Raw genomic sequence first — 22,223 nt, forward strand, 5'->3', positions numbered from 1 at the left:
TGCCGATTTTTAAGTTCAAATCAATGAACTACTATTATTTTAACCCAATAACTTCAAAATTATCAAAAAACTAAACCAAGCCATAGACTAAACACAAATGTTTTGGTATCAGCGAGTTTTTGGATTTATTATCAAATCAAACCGAATATCAAAAAACCAAAACAAATATTATTTATTGTTAAAATATATTGAAAACAAAACATTTTATTTTTGAAATATTTATCTCTTTTTTTCGTTTTGATCAAAACGCTTCTTTCTTCCTTCAAACTGATAGAAATAAAACCCTGAAATCCAAGTTCTCCAAGAATCGACACCAATTTTTGAGTTGGACGAGCTAATGTCATATTTTGTTCTCTTTCTCTTTTTCCCTTTCTAGTGAAATCTTTTGTATAGAGCTTGGTAAGTTGAACCTCCTACCTTGTTTCTTCTCAGCTTTCTTCTCGCATTTGCTTATGAATTTTATTCTATTGAAATGTTGTTACAATATTAGTGCAACATTGTTATTATTCTAGAGATGATAATAATCAGAAATGTACATTGGCTCCTAAGGAAGAAAATGGTTTTTTTCCTAGACCAATTGGCAAAACTATGATTAATTAATATATTTCCTATTCATTGATAACATCGGATGAGGTTTTTACAAAACACATTTAAAAAGAAAAAAAACAATTATAAATTATCTGATGATTATCAATTAGTAAATGGGATCAATAACTGTTTATTCAACCTCTAGTCTAGCTTTCCTATTAGGATTCTTTATTTCCAAATCCTTGTAAATAAATAAAATCTTGACAGAAACAAAGGACATGGAAACACAAACAAACGTAGAAGTTTTCACCCATGGACTAGGTATTAATTTCAATCATTTATCTAATCTAAAAGGTTACATTCATTTTAATTTTGTTGTTAATTTATATATTTTATTCATTAAATATATAAACAATATTAACCACTCTAACTTTTAACGTGAAATCTCGAATGCGAAAAGTTACTTAGCAGATAATGGGGATGATTGGTTGGGGCTGTAGATGCTCTGGACAGCCAAAATTTAGTCTACAGCTATATATGTCAACCAATCGAGCTTTGCTTTTCTTAAAAAACTCACAGCAAAAAAATCTCTGCAAAATCAAAATATGGCTGTAGAAAGCTTTATTTCCAGAGCAAAAAATTAGTGCTTTAGAAATCTACAGCAAGGAAAGCTACAGCAAATAAATCTACATATTAAATTCTACAGCAAAAAATATAAACCTACAGCACTTACCAATCATCCCCAATAGTATAGATATTTCCTAATCATTGATAACAGTGGATGATTTTTTTACAAAACACATTAAAAAAATAATAATAACCAATTATAAATTATCTAATGATTATCAATTAGTAAAATGGGATCAATAACCGTTTATTCAACTTCTACTCTAGTTTTCTTATTAGGATTCCTTATTTCCAAATCCTTGTAGATAAATGAAACTCTGACAGAAACAAAGGACACGGCAACGCAAACAAACGTAGAAGTTTTCATCCATGGATTAGTTATTAATTTCAATCATTTATCTAATCTAAAATGTTGCATTCATTTTTATTTTGTTGCTAATTTATATATTTTATTCATTAAGGTTATAAACGATATTAAGCACTTTAACTTTTAACCCGAAATCTCGAATGCGAAATATCACTTCACAAATAATAGTATAGAGAGAGAGAGTTCTATTCTATATTTACCAAATAAAATAAAACACACCAAAGTAATATCTAATTTGAAGAAGAAATTAAAATATACTATTAAAATATATGATATATCTTATATATTAAAAACTTAGTTTATGTAATCTAAATAAAATTTATAAAAATATATGTATGTATTAAAATTTTCAAAACATGGTATATGTAGAAAAAACTAATTTTTTAATATGCAAAATACAAAACTAAATAATTGTATTAACTAAAAAAAAAACTAAAAGCTATTTAAAATACAAAGGGAAAAACATGATTGTAACAAAAGACAAGAAAAACAAAAGAAGAAAACAAAAATAATCCTAAAGATGTCTGGATGTAGGGGGATAATAGCCGTGTTCGTTTCATCATCGCGGCGTTAAGTCGCAGCGGCAAAGAAATACACTTCGACGGAGAAAAAAAAACAGAACCGAATGTTAAAATAGACGCTGATGATTATCGGAGATACAAAAAACGGAACGCCGCTGCCGCCGTTAATTTCAGCGTTCGTTTTACTCATTATTAATGGCCGCTGCGACCGAAAATAGAGTTAGAGATGTTTCACCGGTGTCGTGGGTTATCGTGATTAAAGACTTAAGTTTTGATCGCAGCCGCTAGATGTAGCGATCATGAAACGAACATGGCTAATATGGAATTAATGAAAGGCTATACTCTAACCACTGAATTGTAATGATGTCAAAAAAAAAAAAAAAAAACCATTGAATGGTAAGTGCATGGACTTGACTTGATTATAATTTTTGTTCGTGCTACATGCTCAAACTTCCCTCTCTTTGTTTCGGACACATAATTGTTGTTGTTTTTTTTGTTTCTTTTGTTATCGTGCACCAGGCTGTAGTTTTTTTTTAATATAATAATTTTGGTTGAGAAGGAAGGAGTGTTTCCTGTGTTGTCTTCTCCTCCTCCTTCGCAATCACGTTGATTAAAGCTAAAGCCTTCATTGATGCTACTTCCCATTCACCCTTCGTTTCTCTCACTCTCTCTCACTTTTCTCGCCGTTTCTGAACCCACCTTCCTTTGCGTCCATTTCTCCGAGAGATTTTAATTCAGATTTCCCCCCCCCTAGAAGAGAGGTACACCTGAATCTGATTTGACTTCGATTGAATCCGAGTTTCGCTGATTTTAATCATTGTCTAGGATCGTCCCAGTCTACGTATTGCCCATTCGAATCTGCATTGATTTAGTTTGAAGATTTGAGATTAGGTTTCATACAAGATGTTGTTTGTTGTTCTTAGATTGTGAGCCTTTTTGGGGGTTTATCATAGATTAGGGTTCATATATCGTTGAAAGGATGTGACAAAGTAGAATGAATCAATTAACATAGTATTTAAGTTTGAAGATTTTATCTCTTTAATGCGGAGTTGTTGATTCTCTGATCTGTCTTTATTGGTGGCCAGTGATGAGACTATAAAAGTTGAGAAGAGTATCTCTCTCTGTCTGCAATGTCGTCGCTTTCTTTGCAAACGATTGGTGCCATCAAGTCTTATCATCATCAAGCTCAGCATCTGGTTAACAACTATCTCTTGTCTGATCCTTTTATTCCTTACACCTCTGGTATACTTTCCCTTTTTCTTCATGATAGTTATAGGACAAAGCTAGATCCTTTGTGATTCGTATGTGTGTTTCTTGTTCTCTTGCAGGTCTATGATCTTTGTCACTTTATCAGCAACTCCCATTCCAAGACATATATCATCCTCACCAAAATTCAGAGAATCGAATGGAACAATCGGTTTGTTCCCTTGTATATTGGCAGTGGTATCTCAACAGTTCATGCTCTTTTTATCTCTGCTCTATCGCTCTACTTTGTCATCTGGTCCGATCTCTTTTCCGATAGGTGGCACAATGATCTTGTTGTTTTCCGGACCTCACGTCTTTCCTCTCTTGGTTTAGGGGTAAACATCATTTTTCAACTTATGTTGACTCTTTGAGAGAAGAATGTTTTAACATTGACACATATATAAACGATTTGCAGTTATCTATTGGTGTTACTTTATTGCTGATCTTGGGATGATCTTCTGGAAATATCCTGCTTTGGGTGGACTTGAGTATGTAAGTAAATTGTTCTCAACCAAAACACTGTATTATGAATGTATAAAACTTAGATAGAGAATTTGCATTTGATTTCAGATTGTGCATCACTCGCTATCAGGGGTAGCAGTTGCCTACTCTTTGTTTTCTGGGGAAGGGCAGTTGTATACCTGCATGGTCCTCATTTCCGAGATTACAACCCCAGAGATCAACTTGAGATGGTACTTCCCCCCTTTTTGGTTTCCATGTACCATATACCACCTTAGCAGTCTTTTCTCTGACAAAAAAGCTGATTATCTTATGCAAGGTACCTGGACACAGCTGGTATGAAGAAGTCAATGGCATATGTTGTTAATGGCGTTTTCATCTTCTTGGCTTGGCTGTTACATAAAGAAATAATCAACACTCGACTCATTTTGGTGCACATCATCTGGTCTCTACTTATCACTCTTTAACACTTTCTCTTGTCAGGTTGCTAGAATTCTACTATTCATATACATGTTTTACCATGTGTATCTCCACTACAACCAGGTAAACCTCATAATCGCATTCTCGGCAGTCTCTTCACTACCTGACTGTTTCCGATTGCATCAAAACCTTCCTCGTTGAACTCAATACACATCACAACGCTGTCAAAATTTCGAGGTTTACTGTGTTTGTTTAATGTGGTTGGATCCACTTTGTTTTCTGGTTATAGGTCATGAGGATGCACATCTTCGGATACGCTCTGGTATTTGGTGTACCAGCTGCATTAGGTATCATGAACTTGATATGGTTCGGTAAGATTGTGAGAGGGGTGAAGAAAACATTAGCAAAGAGATGTGAATGCTGAGATTGGCGAGAGTCCACCTCAACAATGTTGTACCATCAGACCAGTCATCATTTTCTTCTACTTCTTTCCTTCTGACATATCTCTCTTCTCTCTAGTTGTAAGTAGTTTTTGTCTGATGGAGATAAACAAAAATGAAAACGATCCTCTGACGTCTCTGTAAATGATCTCTTTACGTTTTTCATTATACGATGTAACTCTGTTTTCATTCTAGTAGATTTCTCCCTAGGTTTTAATGTCTCATACATGAGTTGTTTAATCAGAAAATCGATACAGTAAGTACCAAGATGATGAACAATTCTGGTTTACGTTTATGCGGAGTGGTGATAACTAGAAGAAAATCGTGGAAACCAGTTTTATGAGATAAATTTTTTTGGAGCTTTAGGCGATTTAGTAATTTTTTTTTAATAAAGTACTAGATTAAATCGCGGGACTATTTTCTAACAAAATTTTAATTTTTGATATTTTATTTTTTGTTGTGTTAATATTTTTATTTTTGGCACATATATACTATAAATTATATTAAATTTTAACCCATTCTAAAGATATACTATGTAAAAAAATATATTAAATATTCTCATATTTTTTAATATTTTTTATTTTTGGTATATATATGTTTTCGATGCCATAAATATTATCATATTTTATTTTATATAAAATTATTTTGATTAAAATTATGTAATTTATATAATGTAAATAAATTTGTCTAACCCAATAAATTTTCATGTTTATCAATTAAGCAAAAAAAAAAAATTACTTCATTTTTATCTAACTATATTTCAAAATAATAAACAACCGATTTTATAGAAATATTAGTACTATGGAAATAGTAATCATTTTATTTAAATAAAAGTTATCTAGTTTAAATTTCAACTGATTTTATATTGTAACCTGAAAAGACAAATAAAGAAAAAATTGTGATGTAACTTAGATATGTTAGTTTAAATAAATCCATAAACGATTTAATGATAAAAACACCTAACTAATAGCAATAATTATAAACGAACTAAACACTTATTATTTACAAATAATCTAAACAAACTTGTATATGTAAACAAAATTATTTTCAAAATATTTGTTTCTTTATTAAATGGGTGAAATTAATTAAAAGATCCTAAAATCAGTAATGACATGACAATGTAAATAAATTGAAAACTAATATGCTTTAATAGTATAACTAGATTTTGATCCGCGTTTTCAGAGCGCGGTTTATTTCCTTTAACATATTTATTATTATAACAAATGTGTTTATACATAAAGTGTGTTTATACATAAAATGTATATCAAGTGTCTTAATGTTTTTGTTAGCAGTTGTTTTTTACATTTATGTTCATTTTTCATCTATACAAAATGTTAGTAAGAAATTAAATTTTAAATTATTTGCGGTAAAATTAATTAAGACATGTTAATTATTTCTGGAACCGAAAGTGTGAGTTTGAATAGGAAACTGGTGCCACATATTTATAATATCGATCTGATTTAAAGCGAGGTGCTTAGGTTTTAGGAGAAATTTGGGGAGAAAGTTGGAGGATCCTCTCTTTATTATCGAATATCTCTATCTTAATAGTATAGATTCGGAAAATTCAGTTACCATGTCAAACAAAATATATTCTCTGCGTGTTCATTAAGTGAATTTAATTAAAGTGGAAAATCTTGTTTCTATATATTATCTTTTGAATTTATGGTATGTAGCAATTATGAAAAATGGATGTTATAGAGAATATTCTTGGAATTTATTTGATTTGAATCCAAAAATTTATGATTTTCTATTTATTATGTTTTATATTTATATACCAAAATTGGTAAGTATTTATATTTAAATATTTAAATATTATTGGCTGTTTAAAAGGCCAATAACATTGAAAACTAATGATTTTGAAATATGCTATCCCTATACTATAATAGTATAATTAATATTATTGAAAGATGATATTAAATATATTTCGGCAACTTCATATAAAAAAATTTTAAATAAGACATAGGCATTATAATAACTCCAATATATTTGGTATAGTTTTTTGGACAATAGGTTTTCGATGGTGTTAATAGGGTTTGAATTGAGTTAGGGTTTGAATAGAGTTTTAGGGTATATGATTAGAACACAAACAGATTTCGATGGGTTAGTAAACAAACACGAAATGAACTTAAATTTTTGACGGATAAATTATTTAAATTATTGGACTGTTTTGTTTAGTTGGACAAAAAAATGCTACTTTCTAATTTGTTGGACAATTTTTGTAATTAATTGGAAAAATTAGAGACATGATTCTAAGAACGTACAGATTTTTTTTTTACAAATTTAAGTATCTTCGTAACATAAACATAGTTCGCTGGAATATCAGTATTTTAACGCTGTTAGTGAGGCCCATTATATTACTAGATGTAGTGATCGGCTTATAGGCCCATCAAAGAATTCAACGCAAAAAAGGAAATTATTCAACTTGTCTACTACGTATGAACTTGTTGGGACCGAACGATAAGTGGTCAAAAAGTCCTTATTAGGAGATTCTTTTTGTTGAAAAAAAACTTTCATATTAAAATTATGGTAAAAAAAACAAGCTATCATTCATACATACAGACCAAATAAAGTGTTATAAAAACAAACTAGGACAGTTCATTGCGTATTATGAACTTTCTGAGATGGTCTGAGTTGCCTTCCACCTCCTGAGTGATCGCTGACCTGATTCATATTAATTTTGAAAACCTGTGCAGTCACCAATAAAAGGGATATAAGAGAAATCTCCAAACCAAGAAATCGCATTCAAAGTTGTGATAGGAGGTTTCAAGAGAACATGACTTTTATGTAGCTGGAATGGCAGCCTCTGGAGCTATCAGCTCTGTGGTAATAGGTGCAATTTCAGTCATGGCTGAACTGCTAGAAGCAATCTCAGTCGATGCTTATTTGGCGGGTAGAGTAGTTGATTTGGTGTCATTGGCTATTGGAATAGATGGGAGCACCACAAATGATTCTGGATGGGCAGAGGCTTGTGCTAGTGATTTTGGATACGAGTATAATAGTGTCTGAGGTAGTTATTGTTGCTGCTTCTAAGGTATGAAAGATAATAGAGTCTGAAACTGTTGTGGCTGACACATTGAAGAAAGCAATGTCCAAAATAGATGTTGTGACTGTTAGAGGAAGCACCTGCTTTGTGGATGAATAAGCATGAGTAGTTGTGTTGCGTGGAGCAGTATCTACAGAAGGAACATGTTCTGCGGTTCAGACAGTTGGTAAAACGCTTGCATCTATGGTTGAGCCAGAAATTGAGGTAAACATATTTGAAGAGACTACAGCAGATTCAGACACTTTTGTAGAAAGAAGAGTACATTCGACTTGATCTCCAACTGACCACATTTACAGCACTTTGTTAGAATCCATGGGAGTCTACATTTACAATGGATATAGTACCTCTTTTGTCATCCAAAGCAATTTGTAAACCACTCGCACTGGCCATAAGTCATAACCAAAGATTCTGTAAACCACTCGCACTGGTCATAAAACCCGAAATAAAATAAGTTCAAAAGTCATGTTTATGGTCGGTGCACTCAACACTTTTCTCTGTAAATAGAAAAGGAGGAACTCTATTCAAAGGGAGATGATTTTCTCAAAAAAAAAAAAGGTACTACATTCGTTAAGAACACTTTATAAACTCTACAAAAAGAGAGTTTCAACCTCATTTCTTCTGAGTTCTTATTCTGACACAAACATTCATTCCAAATAGGAGTTCCGATCTCTAGATGTGTCTCCTCACTTAATTTTCTATATAATTATCAAAGCATTACGCTAGGTAACGTGTTGCGGGAGAAAAATTATGTGTAAATTAACCTCAAAACTTGTGTGTTTCTCATGTAGTCATGTTGGCTTTTGAAGTACCCTTTCATTAAACTACTTCCCATTTTTCCAAAGGACAAACATTTACTCTCTTTTTTTTTTTGTCAGCTGCCCATCTAAATTAGATCAAGTGGTGATCAGACGAGCCGATTCTCCGAAGAACACCTCCGTCTGGTCGGGTCTGATCTATATGGGAAAAAATATACTCTTTATTCCTTTCTTCTTTTGCTAATGCGTCCTCCCGATCATTCCTACTCCGACGAATATGAGATAGGTTCACATCCTCGAAATCCTCGTGTAATCTCTGGAACACCTCGATCTCTGCCGCAAAAGTTGGCGCCCAATCCACCGGGTTTATAGTCATGTCCGCTAGGTCCGAGCAATCCGTCTCAAACCATATCGAGGTTTTCCTCGTGTTTCTCATACATGAGGTTTCCCAAAGTAAACATTCCATCTCAGCATGCAAAGCTGTGAGTTTCCTGCTGCACGTACGTAATCCATTTTTTTTTAAAAAAATATTTACTCTATGTTCCCCTAATAATTCATTTTTAAAAAAAAAATATTACAGGGTGGTGCATAAACCGCTAGAGTAAAATGCTCATAATATATTATCACAATGAATACTTTTCTCACAAGAAATGCCACTGCAAAAAAAGTCTACATTGATAGCAGATTATTATAACACGTTTTACTGAACTGCTATCGTAGATGATTTAAATTTTTTCTTATTATCTAATAGCGCTAGATAAATGCTACGATAGAATAGAACCTAAAATAGCACTTAATTAATGCTATTTTGAAAATTAAGTTAGCGGAAAGATAAAATCACAGATTCCGCCAATATTTAGCGATAAATTAGATTCAAGCGCCAAATACATTATTTTCGTGGCTTTAGTAATGCTATAAAAGACATATAATAGTATTTTTATAATGCTAAAAAAGCTATTTGAACCCCTAAATCCTAAACATAGTTTTAACCCTAAAAAATCTAAAGACAACCCTTAAAACTCTAATCTTTTCAAATTATAACATCAAGTCTTAAAATTAAACTCAAATTTTAGTATTCTTAATCTTAAACTATAATTTCTTAAACATAAATATTAAATCAAACTATATATTCTAAATTCTAACTTCAAACATAAACTATACATTCAATACTCTAAATATAAACTTCAAATCTAAATTATTAAAAAATTAACTACTAATCTTATATCTAGTCTTCAAATCTATTATTTTCTAACTTTAATCCAAAATATCAAACTTTAACCCTAAACCTCATATTCCAACATCCAAATCTTAAATCACAAAAGTAAACTTTACTCTTAATCATATTTTTTTTACAAACCATAAAATCTTAACTTAAAACTTTTAAACTTTTGAATCAAACGTACAAATTTATAAACGAATTATAAATTAGATTTCTGTGTAAACATACAAAATTTTAAAATGATGACCAGACTTTATATCATAACACTATATTTAAATAATTATAAACTCCAAAACATAAATTTTACATTCTAAAATTAATCCATAACGCTATATTTCAAACCCTAAATTCTAAACATAAACTCTATATCCAAATCATAATCTTGATTTTAATTTAATATTTTCAAACTTAAACATCAATTATTAAAATAAATATCTATTGGTTAAGAAAGAATCACATGGATAACCCTGAACCCTATTACCAAACCCCAAACCATATTCCTAAGATTCCAATCCTTTATTACCAAAACCCAAACCATAATCCTAAGATTCCAAACCTTTATTAAATCTTAAACATAGCCCATAAACTTTGAATCACAACCATAAATCCCAATATGACAATTATTTCCACACACAGACTTTTAAAACCACTCAAAATATCTAAATAAACTAAAAAGGTGGACTGCTATTGGTTAATGTAAGAAAGGTGCATATCACTCCTTTTATAATCTTAACCGTTGATGGAGCTTTGATCTAATGGATAGAATACTTTCAAGATTTTATTTTCTTTTTGTTTTATGTCTTTTCGTCTTTCTTTCTTTCTCTCTTCTTTCTCAGATCTTCATCTCTTCTTTCCCTCTACGAATCTCATCTCCTCTTTCTTATTCGGTAGTGCAAGGCGTGGTGTCTTCTCTGTTCATCCCCTCTTCGTTTTTTTCCGTTCTTCTCTGGTCTTCTCCTCTCCGGTGGTGCAAGGCGGTGTGGCAGAAATTGATTTGGAGTTTGAGTCCAAGAGTTGAGAGAAGAAGAATCATGGAGAGGACAACCAAGTCTCTGAAACTTGCCTCCGTACGCCTCCTCTCAACTCATCGCTACCACAACCACCACCGAGGCGCTCATCCTCACCACTACCTTCCATTCCAACACACATTTCACCACCACTAAGGTCACCTCTCTCTTCTCTCTCTGTATTTAGTCTGATGAGTGAAGTACGAGATCTGATCCGTCAAATGTCAGAAGCTTCTCAAATGTCACTCTCTATGTTTTGATTTTGATTTTTTGTTGTTCTTATGTATTCGATTCTCTCTGTGTATTTGTTTTTATGTTCTTAGTTAAAGAAGGTGGAGGAGGCTGAAGAAGCTTGGTGGCTCGAGGTCGACAATGGTGGCTGAGCGTGATGGTTCGATGACTTGGTGACATCGTGCTGTTGACGATGGCGGAGAGAGAGTGACGACGGTGGCGAAGACAGCAGATGGTGGCGAGGGTGGAGGAGGACAGCAGATGGTGGCAAGTTTGAATGGTGGACGGTGGCTGAAGCATCTATTAGGTTTAGATTTAGGTTTAGTTAATCAATTTGTTTAGTTAGGTTTACATTCATTAATTGGTTTAGTTAAGATTAGAGTAATATATTTTTGTATTATTGGTTTACTTTTGTAAACCAAAATTTATTGTAAACTAAATAAAATTTATAAATAAAATTTATTTGATAAATAAAATTTATTTTATTTTTAATTATAAAACAATTTTGGTTTAATTTTCAATTATTTTATTTTTAATTATAATTATTTTTAGTTTATTAGATGACCTATAATAGCATGAAAATAGTGCTAATAGTAAAGTTAATAATATCATCCAAGTATTGCTATCATATGTGCACATTTCGTAACGGACAAAAAATGCTTTCACAGAAAGGGTACCTATGATGGCTGCCGTATACATAATATTTATGAATTGGCTATCAAACATCTAATATAGCATATTTTCCGTGCTAACAATGTGCATATTTTTGTAGTGTGCTATTCGTATGTTGACATTTGAGTTCTCTTTTTAAACAAAAACTAAGGCAATGTACATATAGAAACAAAGCTACGTAGTTGATTGCAAATATTTAATCAGAAATACATTATTGCGTGTTTTTATTTTGTTATATATTTTATTTTCTTTTGTTTATTAAAAGCAAAAAGGAATAGTACTTCGTTTCATTCTTTTCGCCAAAAGAAAGTGTTTCTCACCAAAATTAAACTACTAATAAATCAGAAGACAAACGTGATACAATTATGTAAATGTTTGGGTAAGAAAAATGCTTAATATAAAGTTGATTAAGGATTTTGAAATTAATTACAAACTAGATTTTGAGTTTGTTTCCTTTTAAATAAATTTTCTTCAAATTTTGTTAATTATAAGATTATGTATTTTTATATAAGATAATCTAATATATTTCCAATTTTTTTATTTTTTATGTTTTAATAATATATGTATATGTTGGGCATGATATTAAAAGAAGTATGTATACTCTTAGAAATTGTGTTATGAGCTTTAAAATAACAAAATTTTATTCTTATAAATTGTAATGTAATTTATTTGTTATTCGTAATATTGATTATATTAATTTTTTAAATTCTTAAATGTAACATCTCTACTTAAAAAAGAAAGAAGGCTTTTTAATGGATTTTGAAAAATATATTATATACAAAATGAGACTAGTGGATAAACGATGGGTCCATTTGGGTCAAGATGGAGTTTTTGTTTACTGACAACATGAGTATATCGATTTTTGTAAACACAATTAAAATTTATCGATGAAAAAAAGTATCTCTGCAAAACTAAAAAAAACGATTGAGAGTTCTAGATCCATCTTCGCCGATCTCTACCAAGTAATCTTCTCTTATTTTTCTTTATGATTATATAGACTTAGGGAGACTTATTGTACTAAGGATTTGGGGGATTCCTGATTTTTGTTCAAATCTCTCCTTATTGTATCTAATATTTATAAAAGTTCTATCAAATCCACCCTTATTGAATTAATCATTTATTCAAACTCTTTCAAATCCCCCCTTATTGAAAAACAAAGATTTCACTCCTAATATTTACCAAGAGTTATTTGGAATTATTAGGTAATTGGTTTTATACACAAAATTCACGGGAAACAAATACCATCTAATGACATGGTATTTCAAAATAAATAAATAAAACAATTTTTTCATCTTTTTCGTCTAATCTACGTCGTCTATCTCTTCTTCATTAGCTTTGGTCTTTTGACAGTGCCAAGACTAGAGATATTTGAGTGTCAATTTTAATTTGATGGAGGAGTACCAAGTGCAGTTAACTATGGCGATCTACATCTTATCATGATCCCAGAGAATGCACGTCTCAGCTTGAGTCGATGTGCGGATTGCCCTTGGGTTTTGTCGTTAAACTTATGTCACATGGAGGATTCTGATCATTTGATTATCAGGATCATGGTTTAGAGGAATCATGATTATCATAAATCTCAAACTTTTTTTTTCATCTCTTTGTGTTGATGTTCATATTCAGTTTCGAAACCATCCAAGTTACCACGACATAAGTGGAGATTCTGGTCAAGCAAATGTATTATATCCGTGCAGATAGTGTTGAGGAAGTCACAATCGTGTGAAACAACAACCAAAGTCTTCTTCCAGCGACATATACTCCTCTAACCAGAGAACTGCTCTAAGGTTGAGATGGTTGGTGGGTTCATCTAACAACAAAAGAGTAGGTTGCACAAAGAGAGCTCTAGCTAACGATATTCGCATCCTCAATCCACCACTGAAATGACACCTAGAACTAGGCTAAGCCACCTAAACATCCTCTTATGAAACATCAACACCCATGAGTCAAGACCTAGGACACCCGAGCACGTACATAACCAGATAATAGCATTGCAACTAGAAACTAGACCTAGAACGTTTGAACACTGGTCCACCAACATAACTTGTTGCTGAAGGAGAGTCTGGAGTAAGAAATTGCTTCAGATGATACATCATGTGGCACTGAACGGCCGGCTGCGGGTCTCTCAAAGAGATCACCCGTAAACACATCACCACCAAATGGGAGAAACAGAGACCAAAATAACCATAGAAGAGCAACAATAAGGAACTTTGTTTTTTTTTCCATGTACAGTCAATTCTTCTGCAGGATATGATCACACTTTAGAAGTGTCCTAAGTGAAACAATTGTTATATACAAATCACGTTTGGTTTGCACTTTTTTGTATCATTGTTTGGGCTTTGTTCATGTTTTTGTCCACTTTGTGTTAAAACGTTTTGTATTACTTTTTCAAGTCTATTTTTCATAAATTATATGTTAGTTATTATATTGATAATGATTAGAATATATACGGATATGATATGTGTTGAACTGATAAGAACTGCTTAAGATTATTTCTTCTTTAGTTAAACTAAAAATTGCATATATATACCTGAATATCAAAGCCCTATAAAAATATACGTGCAGCTCCTTTGCTACTGAGATCATTCATTACTTTTCTGAAAAAATTAAGGTTAGTTTTCTCTAGTGTTTTGTATGAACTTTTTTTTGCCTTTGCTATTGTTTGTTGCTCCATGTGACCATTAATAAGTAGTTGTATAAAACTTGCTTTGACGTTGAATAATACGATTGAGGTCGATTATTTTTTGTTTTCTCTAGTGTTTTGTATGATTTTTTTTTGCTTTTGCTATTATGTGTGTTGTTTTTCTCCATGTTACCATTAATAAGTATATGCTTTGACGTTGAATGATATGATCGTGTTGGACGTTTTTTTTTTGTTTTCTCTAATGCTTGTATTATCTTTTAACATTATTGAACATTTGGGTAATCTATCTAAGATGGGAGATACACAAGATGGAAAAACTAAAAATCCGTACCTTGTTTGGTCTCCCCAAGAAACCAAAACATTGTTGGGCTTGTTGGTCGATGGCATTAATCAGAACTGGCTGATGGAAGTGGTTCATTCAATAAACTTACCGTGGAGCAAAGAATACTACCAGAGCTAAACAAAATTTGTCGATCTACGAAAACTTTTTCCCATTACAAAAATAAAATGAAAATTCTCAGGAAAAAGCATAAGAGTTTTGTAGATCTTCTCCGTTTCAGTTCTGGGTTTGGTTGGGATGCAGACACGAAGAACTTCACTGCTCCAAATGAAATATGGGAAGAATATTTGAAGGTATATAAATTTTTAAAAGAGTTATTTTATATGCATTTTGTTTTTGTCTTGTATGATAACAATTTTGTAATTATTGTAGGGTCATAAAAAACATAAATACTTACGTGATGATACATTTGAAGATTTTGAAGACCTAGAGAAGATATGTGGAAAAAATATTGCAAAAGGAAATAATACAGTTGGCTTAGGCGATACTACAGATGCCCGCACTTATACAACAGGAGATAATGAATGGGAATATCAAGGAGGATCTCCTCAAATGATCGGAGATCACGAGGATGATGATGATGATACTGATGGTATAGAACAAGCTCCATCTTTGAGACAGAAGAATGTGATAGAAAAGCTCCCCATAAGAAAGAGAGCTAGGACTGAAGTATATACTGTGGAGAAAATTTCTGAGGAGATAAGTGCTGTTACTGGAACAACCAACCAAATAGTCAGTATGATACAACAAAGATGGCAAAAAGAAGCTGAAGAAAAAGAAGCTGAGGAAAAAGTTGGTACTGTGTGGGATGCTATTAAGGAAAATCATGATTTAGAAGAGAATGACCGTTTTGATGCGATGGACTTAGTTCACCAGTCTGGAATGAAAGTTTCATTCATAAGTATGACTAAGGAGGAACGTTTTAGATGGATTAAACGTAGTTTACGTAAGCCATGAAATTTGGTTTAGCTTTTAATGTTAGTTTAATTGGTTTAGCTTTTAATGGTGTTTATGTTTATGCTTTTCATTGTGTTTTTTTCTTCTGGTTTTGTACTTCCTTTTGTGTTGCTTTTAAATAAATACGTTCTTTATGGACTTTTTATTTTCTTGTAGGTTCTAGTTTACGTTGATCACTTCCTGGGCCACGAACAACGATTGGTAACGTTTGTTATTTCCACATTATAATTTGTTAGCGCCCCTAAATGTGTAGGTACTGTATAACAATATAATATGTCTAGTGCTCCCTCTTCAAAAGAGATGTTGTAAATGCATCATGCATGGGTCCTGAATACACAAGTGCAAGACATATATGTACGTATATATATTAACTTTTATTGGATATCTAAAGAAATGCTCTTATGTTTTAAATTCCAGATTCTTCATTTATGGATCAAGTGACTAATGAGAAAGAAGAACTGCAACTAAGAAAAAGCAAAAAGAGGAAAAGGATTTTTCAATCGGACGTGGATATATATACTTTTGTTGATGTCAACTATCAATGTGAGAATATGCTCTTTAGCACATTGTCTATTTTCACAAATTCAACGTCCGATTAAAAAGCCAACTACAAGACTGGGAAATGAATATATACAGAATGTTTTGAAGGAAGATCCTGAACATTTTCGGAGTTTATATCGTATGTATCCTGATGTCTTTTTGGATTTGTGCACTATTATCCGAGAAAAGACATCTTTAAGAGATATAAGATGGATTTCAGTTGAGGAAATGCTCGCCACATTTTTGCTCATTGTTGGCCAGAGCACGAGATATATTCTCCCTCGAGATGTATTCAAGAGATCGAGTTTTGCAATAAGTCAGAGCTTTAATAAAATATTAAGAGTTTAAAACACTATTGGCCCAAGTTTGATGGCTAAACCAGGAAATGGAGTACCTTCAAAAATAAGAGAAAGCACAAGATTTTATCCTTGCACTACAAGAAAACAGCAAGGATACTGAGGGAAAAAATCGTCGGAATTTCGTCGGAATAACGTTATTCCGACGACATACCGACGAAACAAGTCCTCGGAAATAATTCCTCGGAATTTCTTCTTTCCTCGGAAATCCCTCGGAATTTTCCGACAGAATTCCGAGGAAACAAATTTCCGAGGAAATTCTGAGAATCACTGGTTTGTCGGAAATCTCCTCGGAATATACCGACGGAGAAATTCGTCGGGATATTTCCTCGGAAGTTCATCGATCGATGCGTTTTTGGACATATATCCATCGATCGATCCGTTTATAAAAAAAACGTTCGGAATATACCGAGGGACATGTCCCTCGGTATATTCCGAGGAACATGTCCCTCGGTATATTCCGAGGAAAGGTGTCCCTCGGTATATTCCGAGGAAGATGTCCCTCGGTGTATTCCGAACGTTTTTTTATAAACAGATCGATCGATGGATATATGTCCAAAAACGCATCGATCGATCGAGTAAAAAACATAATTAATTTCCTCAGAATGTAAAAAATATTAATTTTTTTTTAAAAATAAAATTTTTGAAATTTAAATTCGAAAATATAAAATTAAAATTAAAATTGAAATCATATTAATTAATATTCAAAGTTTGACAAATAAAAATAAAACATTCCGAGTTTTTGGAAGAAAAAAAAACTACGGGTCTGGCACGTCCGGGAACACCTCGTTCGGGTACATCCTCTGCATCATCTCCATCATTTGCTGGTTCAGCCTCCTCTGTGCCTCATAGCCCGCCTGTTGAGCCGCCATCTGGGTCTCCAACAAAGATATGCGATCATCCTTGTCCTTCAACTGAGCCGTAAGTACTTCTGGATCAACAAATGGCGGTGGTGCAGAAGAAGGAGGAACCGACCGGGTGCGACGACCCAAACCGACCAAACGTCCCTTCTTCTTTGGAACCGACTGAATAGAAAGTAGCCAAATTTACAAATTTAAACCAAGAAATAAATGAATTGAACTTTAAAAAAAAAGAACTTACGGATTCAACGATTTCGTTGATTCGAAACCGGGACAAGTTGGTCGAAGCCGTCGAAGCGTCATCCTCGGTTTGAAGCTGAGACACTTCGTCTACCACCTGAGTTTGGACCAGGTCGACCACGTCCCTCACAAGACCGTCATCAATATGGCCGGTCTTCTTGTTGGTATACGCCCTCCTCATTAGGGCGAGATCATCAACCGGCTCGCCATCATTTTCTTCCGCCTTGAAAAAAAACATAAATTAAAGAAACATTAGAAATTAGAAGAAATGCACAATAAATTAAAATTCTGAAACTCAAATAATTGAAGAAAAAGCGGTTGAACTTACCATGCGATCTCCCAGAGTGGCAATAGATTGAGCACCCAAGTTATGCTTGTAGATGCCCTTCCCTTTACGGTCGCTCCTGCGGTTGGTGGAGTTGGTGGAAGAAGTTTCTTTCGTCTCTTCCTTATCCCAATGTGCACACAACTCCTTCCAAACCGTGTCGTTCATCGACTTTGGGACCTTTTAATAATAAAAAAAAAGAAAATAGTTTAATAAATAAAAAAATAGTTTAATAAATTAAAAAAATTGTTTAATAAATTAAATCGAACCTTATTGATTTCCCACTTCTTCTTCCACTCGTGGATCTGTTTCCCATAGTTGTCCATAACTTTATGGACGAAGTGGTGATAGATAAAGAGCGTCTCATCGGAATTCCAGTTGAACTCTTGCTGAAAAAAAAACACAATTAGTAGAAAATTTGTATTAAAGATTAAAAATATAAGTAAAAAATTAGAATACTTACCGCAAACTGACGAAACCACAGAACCTGCTTGTCGGTAGGGAAGTGAGTGAAAGTCGGATGTCCCCTGTCGAGGGCCGAGTACATCATACGGTTGATCCATGCGCTGATCTCGTTCCCGGATCGGTTGAACCTAATAAAAAGAACAAACAGTTAATAATGAATCCAAATTTAAAGAAAAAAAAATGTTTAATTACCATGTTTGACCCCGTCCATGTGGATACGGAGTGAGATACGGAAGATGGTCACGACGGGCTGTTGAACCAACTCCGCAACACTCATCACTCCCGAAGGACCCGGAGGAAGAGGAGCGGAAGCAGCAGCAGGAGCGGGTGCAGCAGAGGGAGATGTATGGTTAGAGCTGTGGGGCGAAGGGGAATCCTGAAAATGGCTGGAATCCCGAGACTGGCTTCCCGTACCACCACGACCACGACGCTGTCGAGGCCGGGTCTGATCATCATGAGACCTGTAAATTAAAAAAATATATTTATTAAATACAGAAATATATAAATTAATTTTTTTTTAAAAACAAATCCCAAATAATAGTTTTTAATCACAAAAAAAAGATTTAGAGATATTAAAAATATTTAATAAATATATAAAAATAGTTCTAATAAACAAAAAATAGTTTTAATAAATAAAAAATAGTTTAATAATTACAAAAAATAGTTTTAATAATATATATATATTAAAAATATTTTTAAATCCCAAATAATAGTTTTTAATCACAAAAAAAGTTTTATAGATATTAAAAATGTTTTGTAAAATCCAAAAAATCGAATTTATATACAAAAAAGATTTTGTAAAATCCAAAAAATCGAATTTATATAGAAAAATCGTTTTGTAAAATACAAAAATCAATTTTATATACAAAAATCGATTTTATAAATACAAAAAAAATAAAAAAATTATAAAAAATTCTAAATCAATTCAACAAAACAAATTATTCAACCAAATCACAGTTCTAAACCTATTATACAACCAAATCACAATCCTAAACCTATTATACAACCAAATCACAATCCTAACCAATCACCCTAACAAAAATCTATCAAAACTACACAAAAACCTAACAAATAGAACCTAAGAGAGTGGGATAGGGTCCTTACATGATTTGTGTAAGAGAATGGGGAGATCGCCGGAGATATCGTCGTCAGGGGGAAATCGCCGGAGAGAAGAGAGGAGTCGCGCAGAGGAAGAAGAGAGAAATGGGGAAGAAGAAGGGGCTCGTGGTTATAAAACCTAGGGTCCGACGGACACTATCCGTCGGAATTCTAATTTCAATTTTCGCGAAATATTTGCCCGGTAGAATGAAAATATTCCGAGGAAATTCCGACGGATAGAAAAATATCCGTCGGAATTTCTTCGGAATATTCAGAGGAAATACCGAGGAACTAGTGTTTGGGGTTTCAAAACATCAATTTTTTTTTGCCGTATTTCATTTCTTATACAATTGTAATGCATACCATTGAGGATTCTTTGTATAGATGAACATAAACCATGAAATAACAAATTTCAAAACTAATTGAAAGTATTCCCTTTACCGTTCATTAAAAGGTATAAGTGTTTCTCTTATGTTGTGGGATTTCGTTCATACAATCGGAAAAGTGTTAATTATACGGTAATGAACAAATTTTTGACTTCATAATGAACGTAAGACACTTAATAAGGGTTATATAGGTGTTATTCAAACCGCAAACTGTTGTTTTCTGTTTAAAAACCCTATTTCCTCGGAATTTCCTCGGATTATTCCGAGGGAATTCCTAGGAAACCCTTTTCTTCCTCGGAATTCCGTCGGAATATTCCGAGGAAATTCCGAGGAACTAGTGTTTGGGGTTTCAATACGTCAATTTTTTTTTAAACGGATCGATCGATGGATATATGTACAAAAACGCATCGATCGATAGAGTATATCAGGTGTTCCTCAGAATTTCCTCGGAATATTCCGAGGTTTTTCCGAGGAAACAGGGTTTGGGGTAACAATGTGATCGACCGAGAACAAAATCTCGTACGTTTTTTTATGAACAGATCGATAGATGTATATATATCCAAAAACGCATCGATCGATCACTAAGATGGACCAAAGCGTAACAATGTGATCGATCGATCACTAAGATGGACCAAAGCGTAACAATGTGATCGATCGATTAGATTATCCCATCGATCGATCGAGAATCTCAAGCGCTCCTCGGAATTCCGTCGGAAAATCTTGTAAGTTTTTTTATAAACGGATCGATCGATGAATATATGTCCAAAAATGCATCGATCGATCACTAAGATGGACCAAAGCGTAACAATGTGATCGATCGATTAGATTATCCCATCGATCGATCGAGAATATCAAGTGTTCCTCGGAATTCCGTCGGAATATTCCGAGGCTTTTCCGAGGAGAGAGGGTATATCAAGTGTTCCTCGGAATTTCCTCGGTATTTCTTTAAAAAAAAAAAAAATCAATGGTAGTCTGTTTCCGAGTCATCATCACCAGATGAATCTGAATCTGGATCTTGGTGAAACTCTCCAATCACTGGTTCATCATCTACGTGAACGACGGTTTCCTCTTCGAAGTCGGTTAAATCGACTACAAGGCCAACTCCAGCTAAATCTTCTGCTGCACTTAAGTTGCCGGATGTGCTTGGTTGTAGTGGGTCTTCCAGCTCAGAACTTCCCTGAACTCGGCCTCTCGGGTTGAGTCTTGTAACAGTAACCCATGGATCATCTCTGTTCCTTACCCGGGGGTACTTGATATAACAAACCTGTAACATTTAGAAAATTATTAGTAAAATTATAAATTAATACACATGATGATGAATCATTCTGAATAATTAACATTTAATTACCTGATCGGCCTGAGAAGCAAGAATAAAAGGATCATAATATTGCAGCTTTCGCCTCGAATTAACTGATGTAACACCAAATGCATCTGTTCTCACACCTCGATCTGGAGTGTTGTCGTGCCAATCACAATAGAAAACAGTACAGCGCAATCCAACCATGCCCAAATACTTGATTTCCAAAATCTCATGTATGTGTCCATAGTATACATCATCTCCTGATGCAGAACAAACGCCAGCATCATAAGTCGTACTCGAACGTCTCCTCTTCTGAGTTGTGAATGCATATCCTTGAGTACAAAATCTCGGATATGACTTCACAACAAAGTTTGGTCCAACGACCATCTCACGTATCCAATCGTCAAATGTTTCACCTCTGGCCAAACCAGCAGACACATATTAATAGCACATATATATATGTTATATCAATAAATGTGAATTAGTATAAATATGTGATAAAATATATTTTAATTTGTTTAAGGCACTCACATAAGTAAACATCCATCCAGTAAATTCTCTCTGCTTTATTTCTTCTAGTTCGTCCTCTGTGGCGTATCTATACTCGAACCGCTTTTCTGCCATGAAAATCCTGTATATGATGACAATAATGTAATTAATTAAGATTTAAATTTCAACTTGTTAAAATAAAAATTTGTAAGCTAATTTATTTCCCTCTCATATTGAAGAAAGTCTTCGCAGTTGGTGAGCAAATATGTTTGCAAATGACTGCTCTCCTGCTCAGTAAGTCGACGGTCCTTTGGTTTTACACTAAGTCGTCCAACGTCTGTGAAAATGTCTGGAACCGTAACATGATATGTTGCCCGTTCGCCTCTATCATCATGCCGAGCAGGTCTTCTGTTTTTGGTCTGAACTTCTGCTGGAAAGTAGTACTCGGCAAAGTTTGAAGTTTCTTCATTGATCATCTGTGTGACTGTAGAACCTTCCACCCTACTTAAATTTTTCACCATCTTCTTCAAATGGAACATATACCGCTCATACAGATACATCCATCTATACTGCACAGGACCACCAAGTTCCAATTCTCTTGCCAGGTGAATAACAAGATGCTTCATAACATCAAAAAATGAGGGAGGAAATATCTTCTCAAGGTTGCACTGAATCACAGTTATGTTAGTCTT

General features: G+C 33.4%; 1 protein-coding gene, 1 long non-coding RNA gene and 1 pseudogene across 2 annotated transcripts; all 3 read left to right on the top strand.

Moving 5' to 3' along the window:
* Window positions 1-2,453: 2,453 nt before the first annotated feature.
* On the top strand, window positions 2,454-4,829 carry LOC106401594 (annotated as a pseudogene).
* A 3,619-nt stretch (window positions 4,830-8,448) lies between these two features.
* LOC125587004 lies at window positions 8,449-11,338 on the top strand. Its single transcript, XR_007323577.1, has 2 exons — window positions 8,449-10,788; window positions 10,955-11,338. It is a non-coding gene; the product is annotated as an uncharacterized LOC125587004 (long non-coding RNA).
* A 3,344-nt stretch (window positions 11,339-14,682) lies between these two features.
* On the top strand, window positions 14,683-15,472 carry BNAC05G25220D (uncharacterized protein At2g29880). The gene is made up of 2 exons (XM_013854909.1): window positions 14,683-14,808; window positions 14,888-15,472. The coding sequence occupies exons 1-2, from the start codon at window positions 14,683-14,685 to the stop codon at window positions 15,470-15,472; spliced, it is 711 nt and encodes a 236-aa protein (XP_013710363.1).
* Window positions 15,473-22,223: the final 6,751 nt, after the last annotated feature.

Source organism: Brassica napus, chromosome C5 (assembly GCF_020379485.1).
Source record: "Brassica napus cultivar Da-Ae chromosome C5, Da-Ae, whole genome shotgun sequence".
Lineage (NCBI taxonomy): Eukaryota > Viridiplantae > Streptophyta > Magnoliopsida > Brassicales > Brassicaceae > Brassica > Brassica napus.

Excerpts from the sequence above, each read along its gene's own strand:
- BNAC05G25220D (XM_013854909.1), top strand. The coding sequence starts at position 14,683 with ATGAAAATTCTCAGGAAAAAGCATAAGAGTTTTGTAGATCTTCTCCGT. Across the intron at positions 14,809-14,887 it reads TATGGGAAGAATATTTGAAG|GGTCATAAAAAACATAAATA; the intron begins GTATATAAATTT and ends TAATTATTGTAG.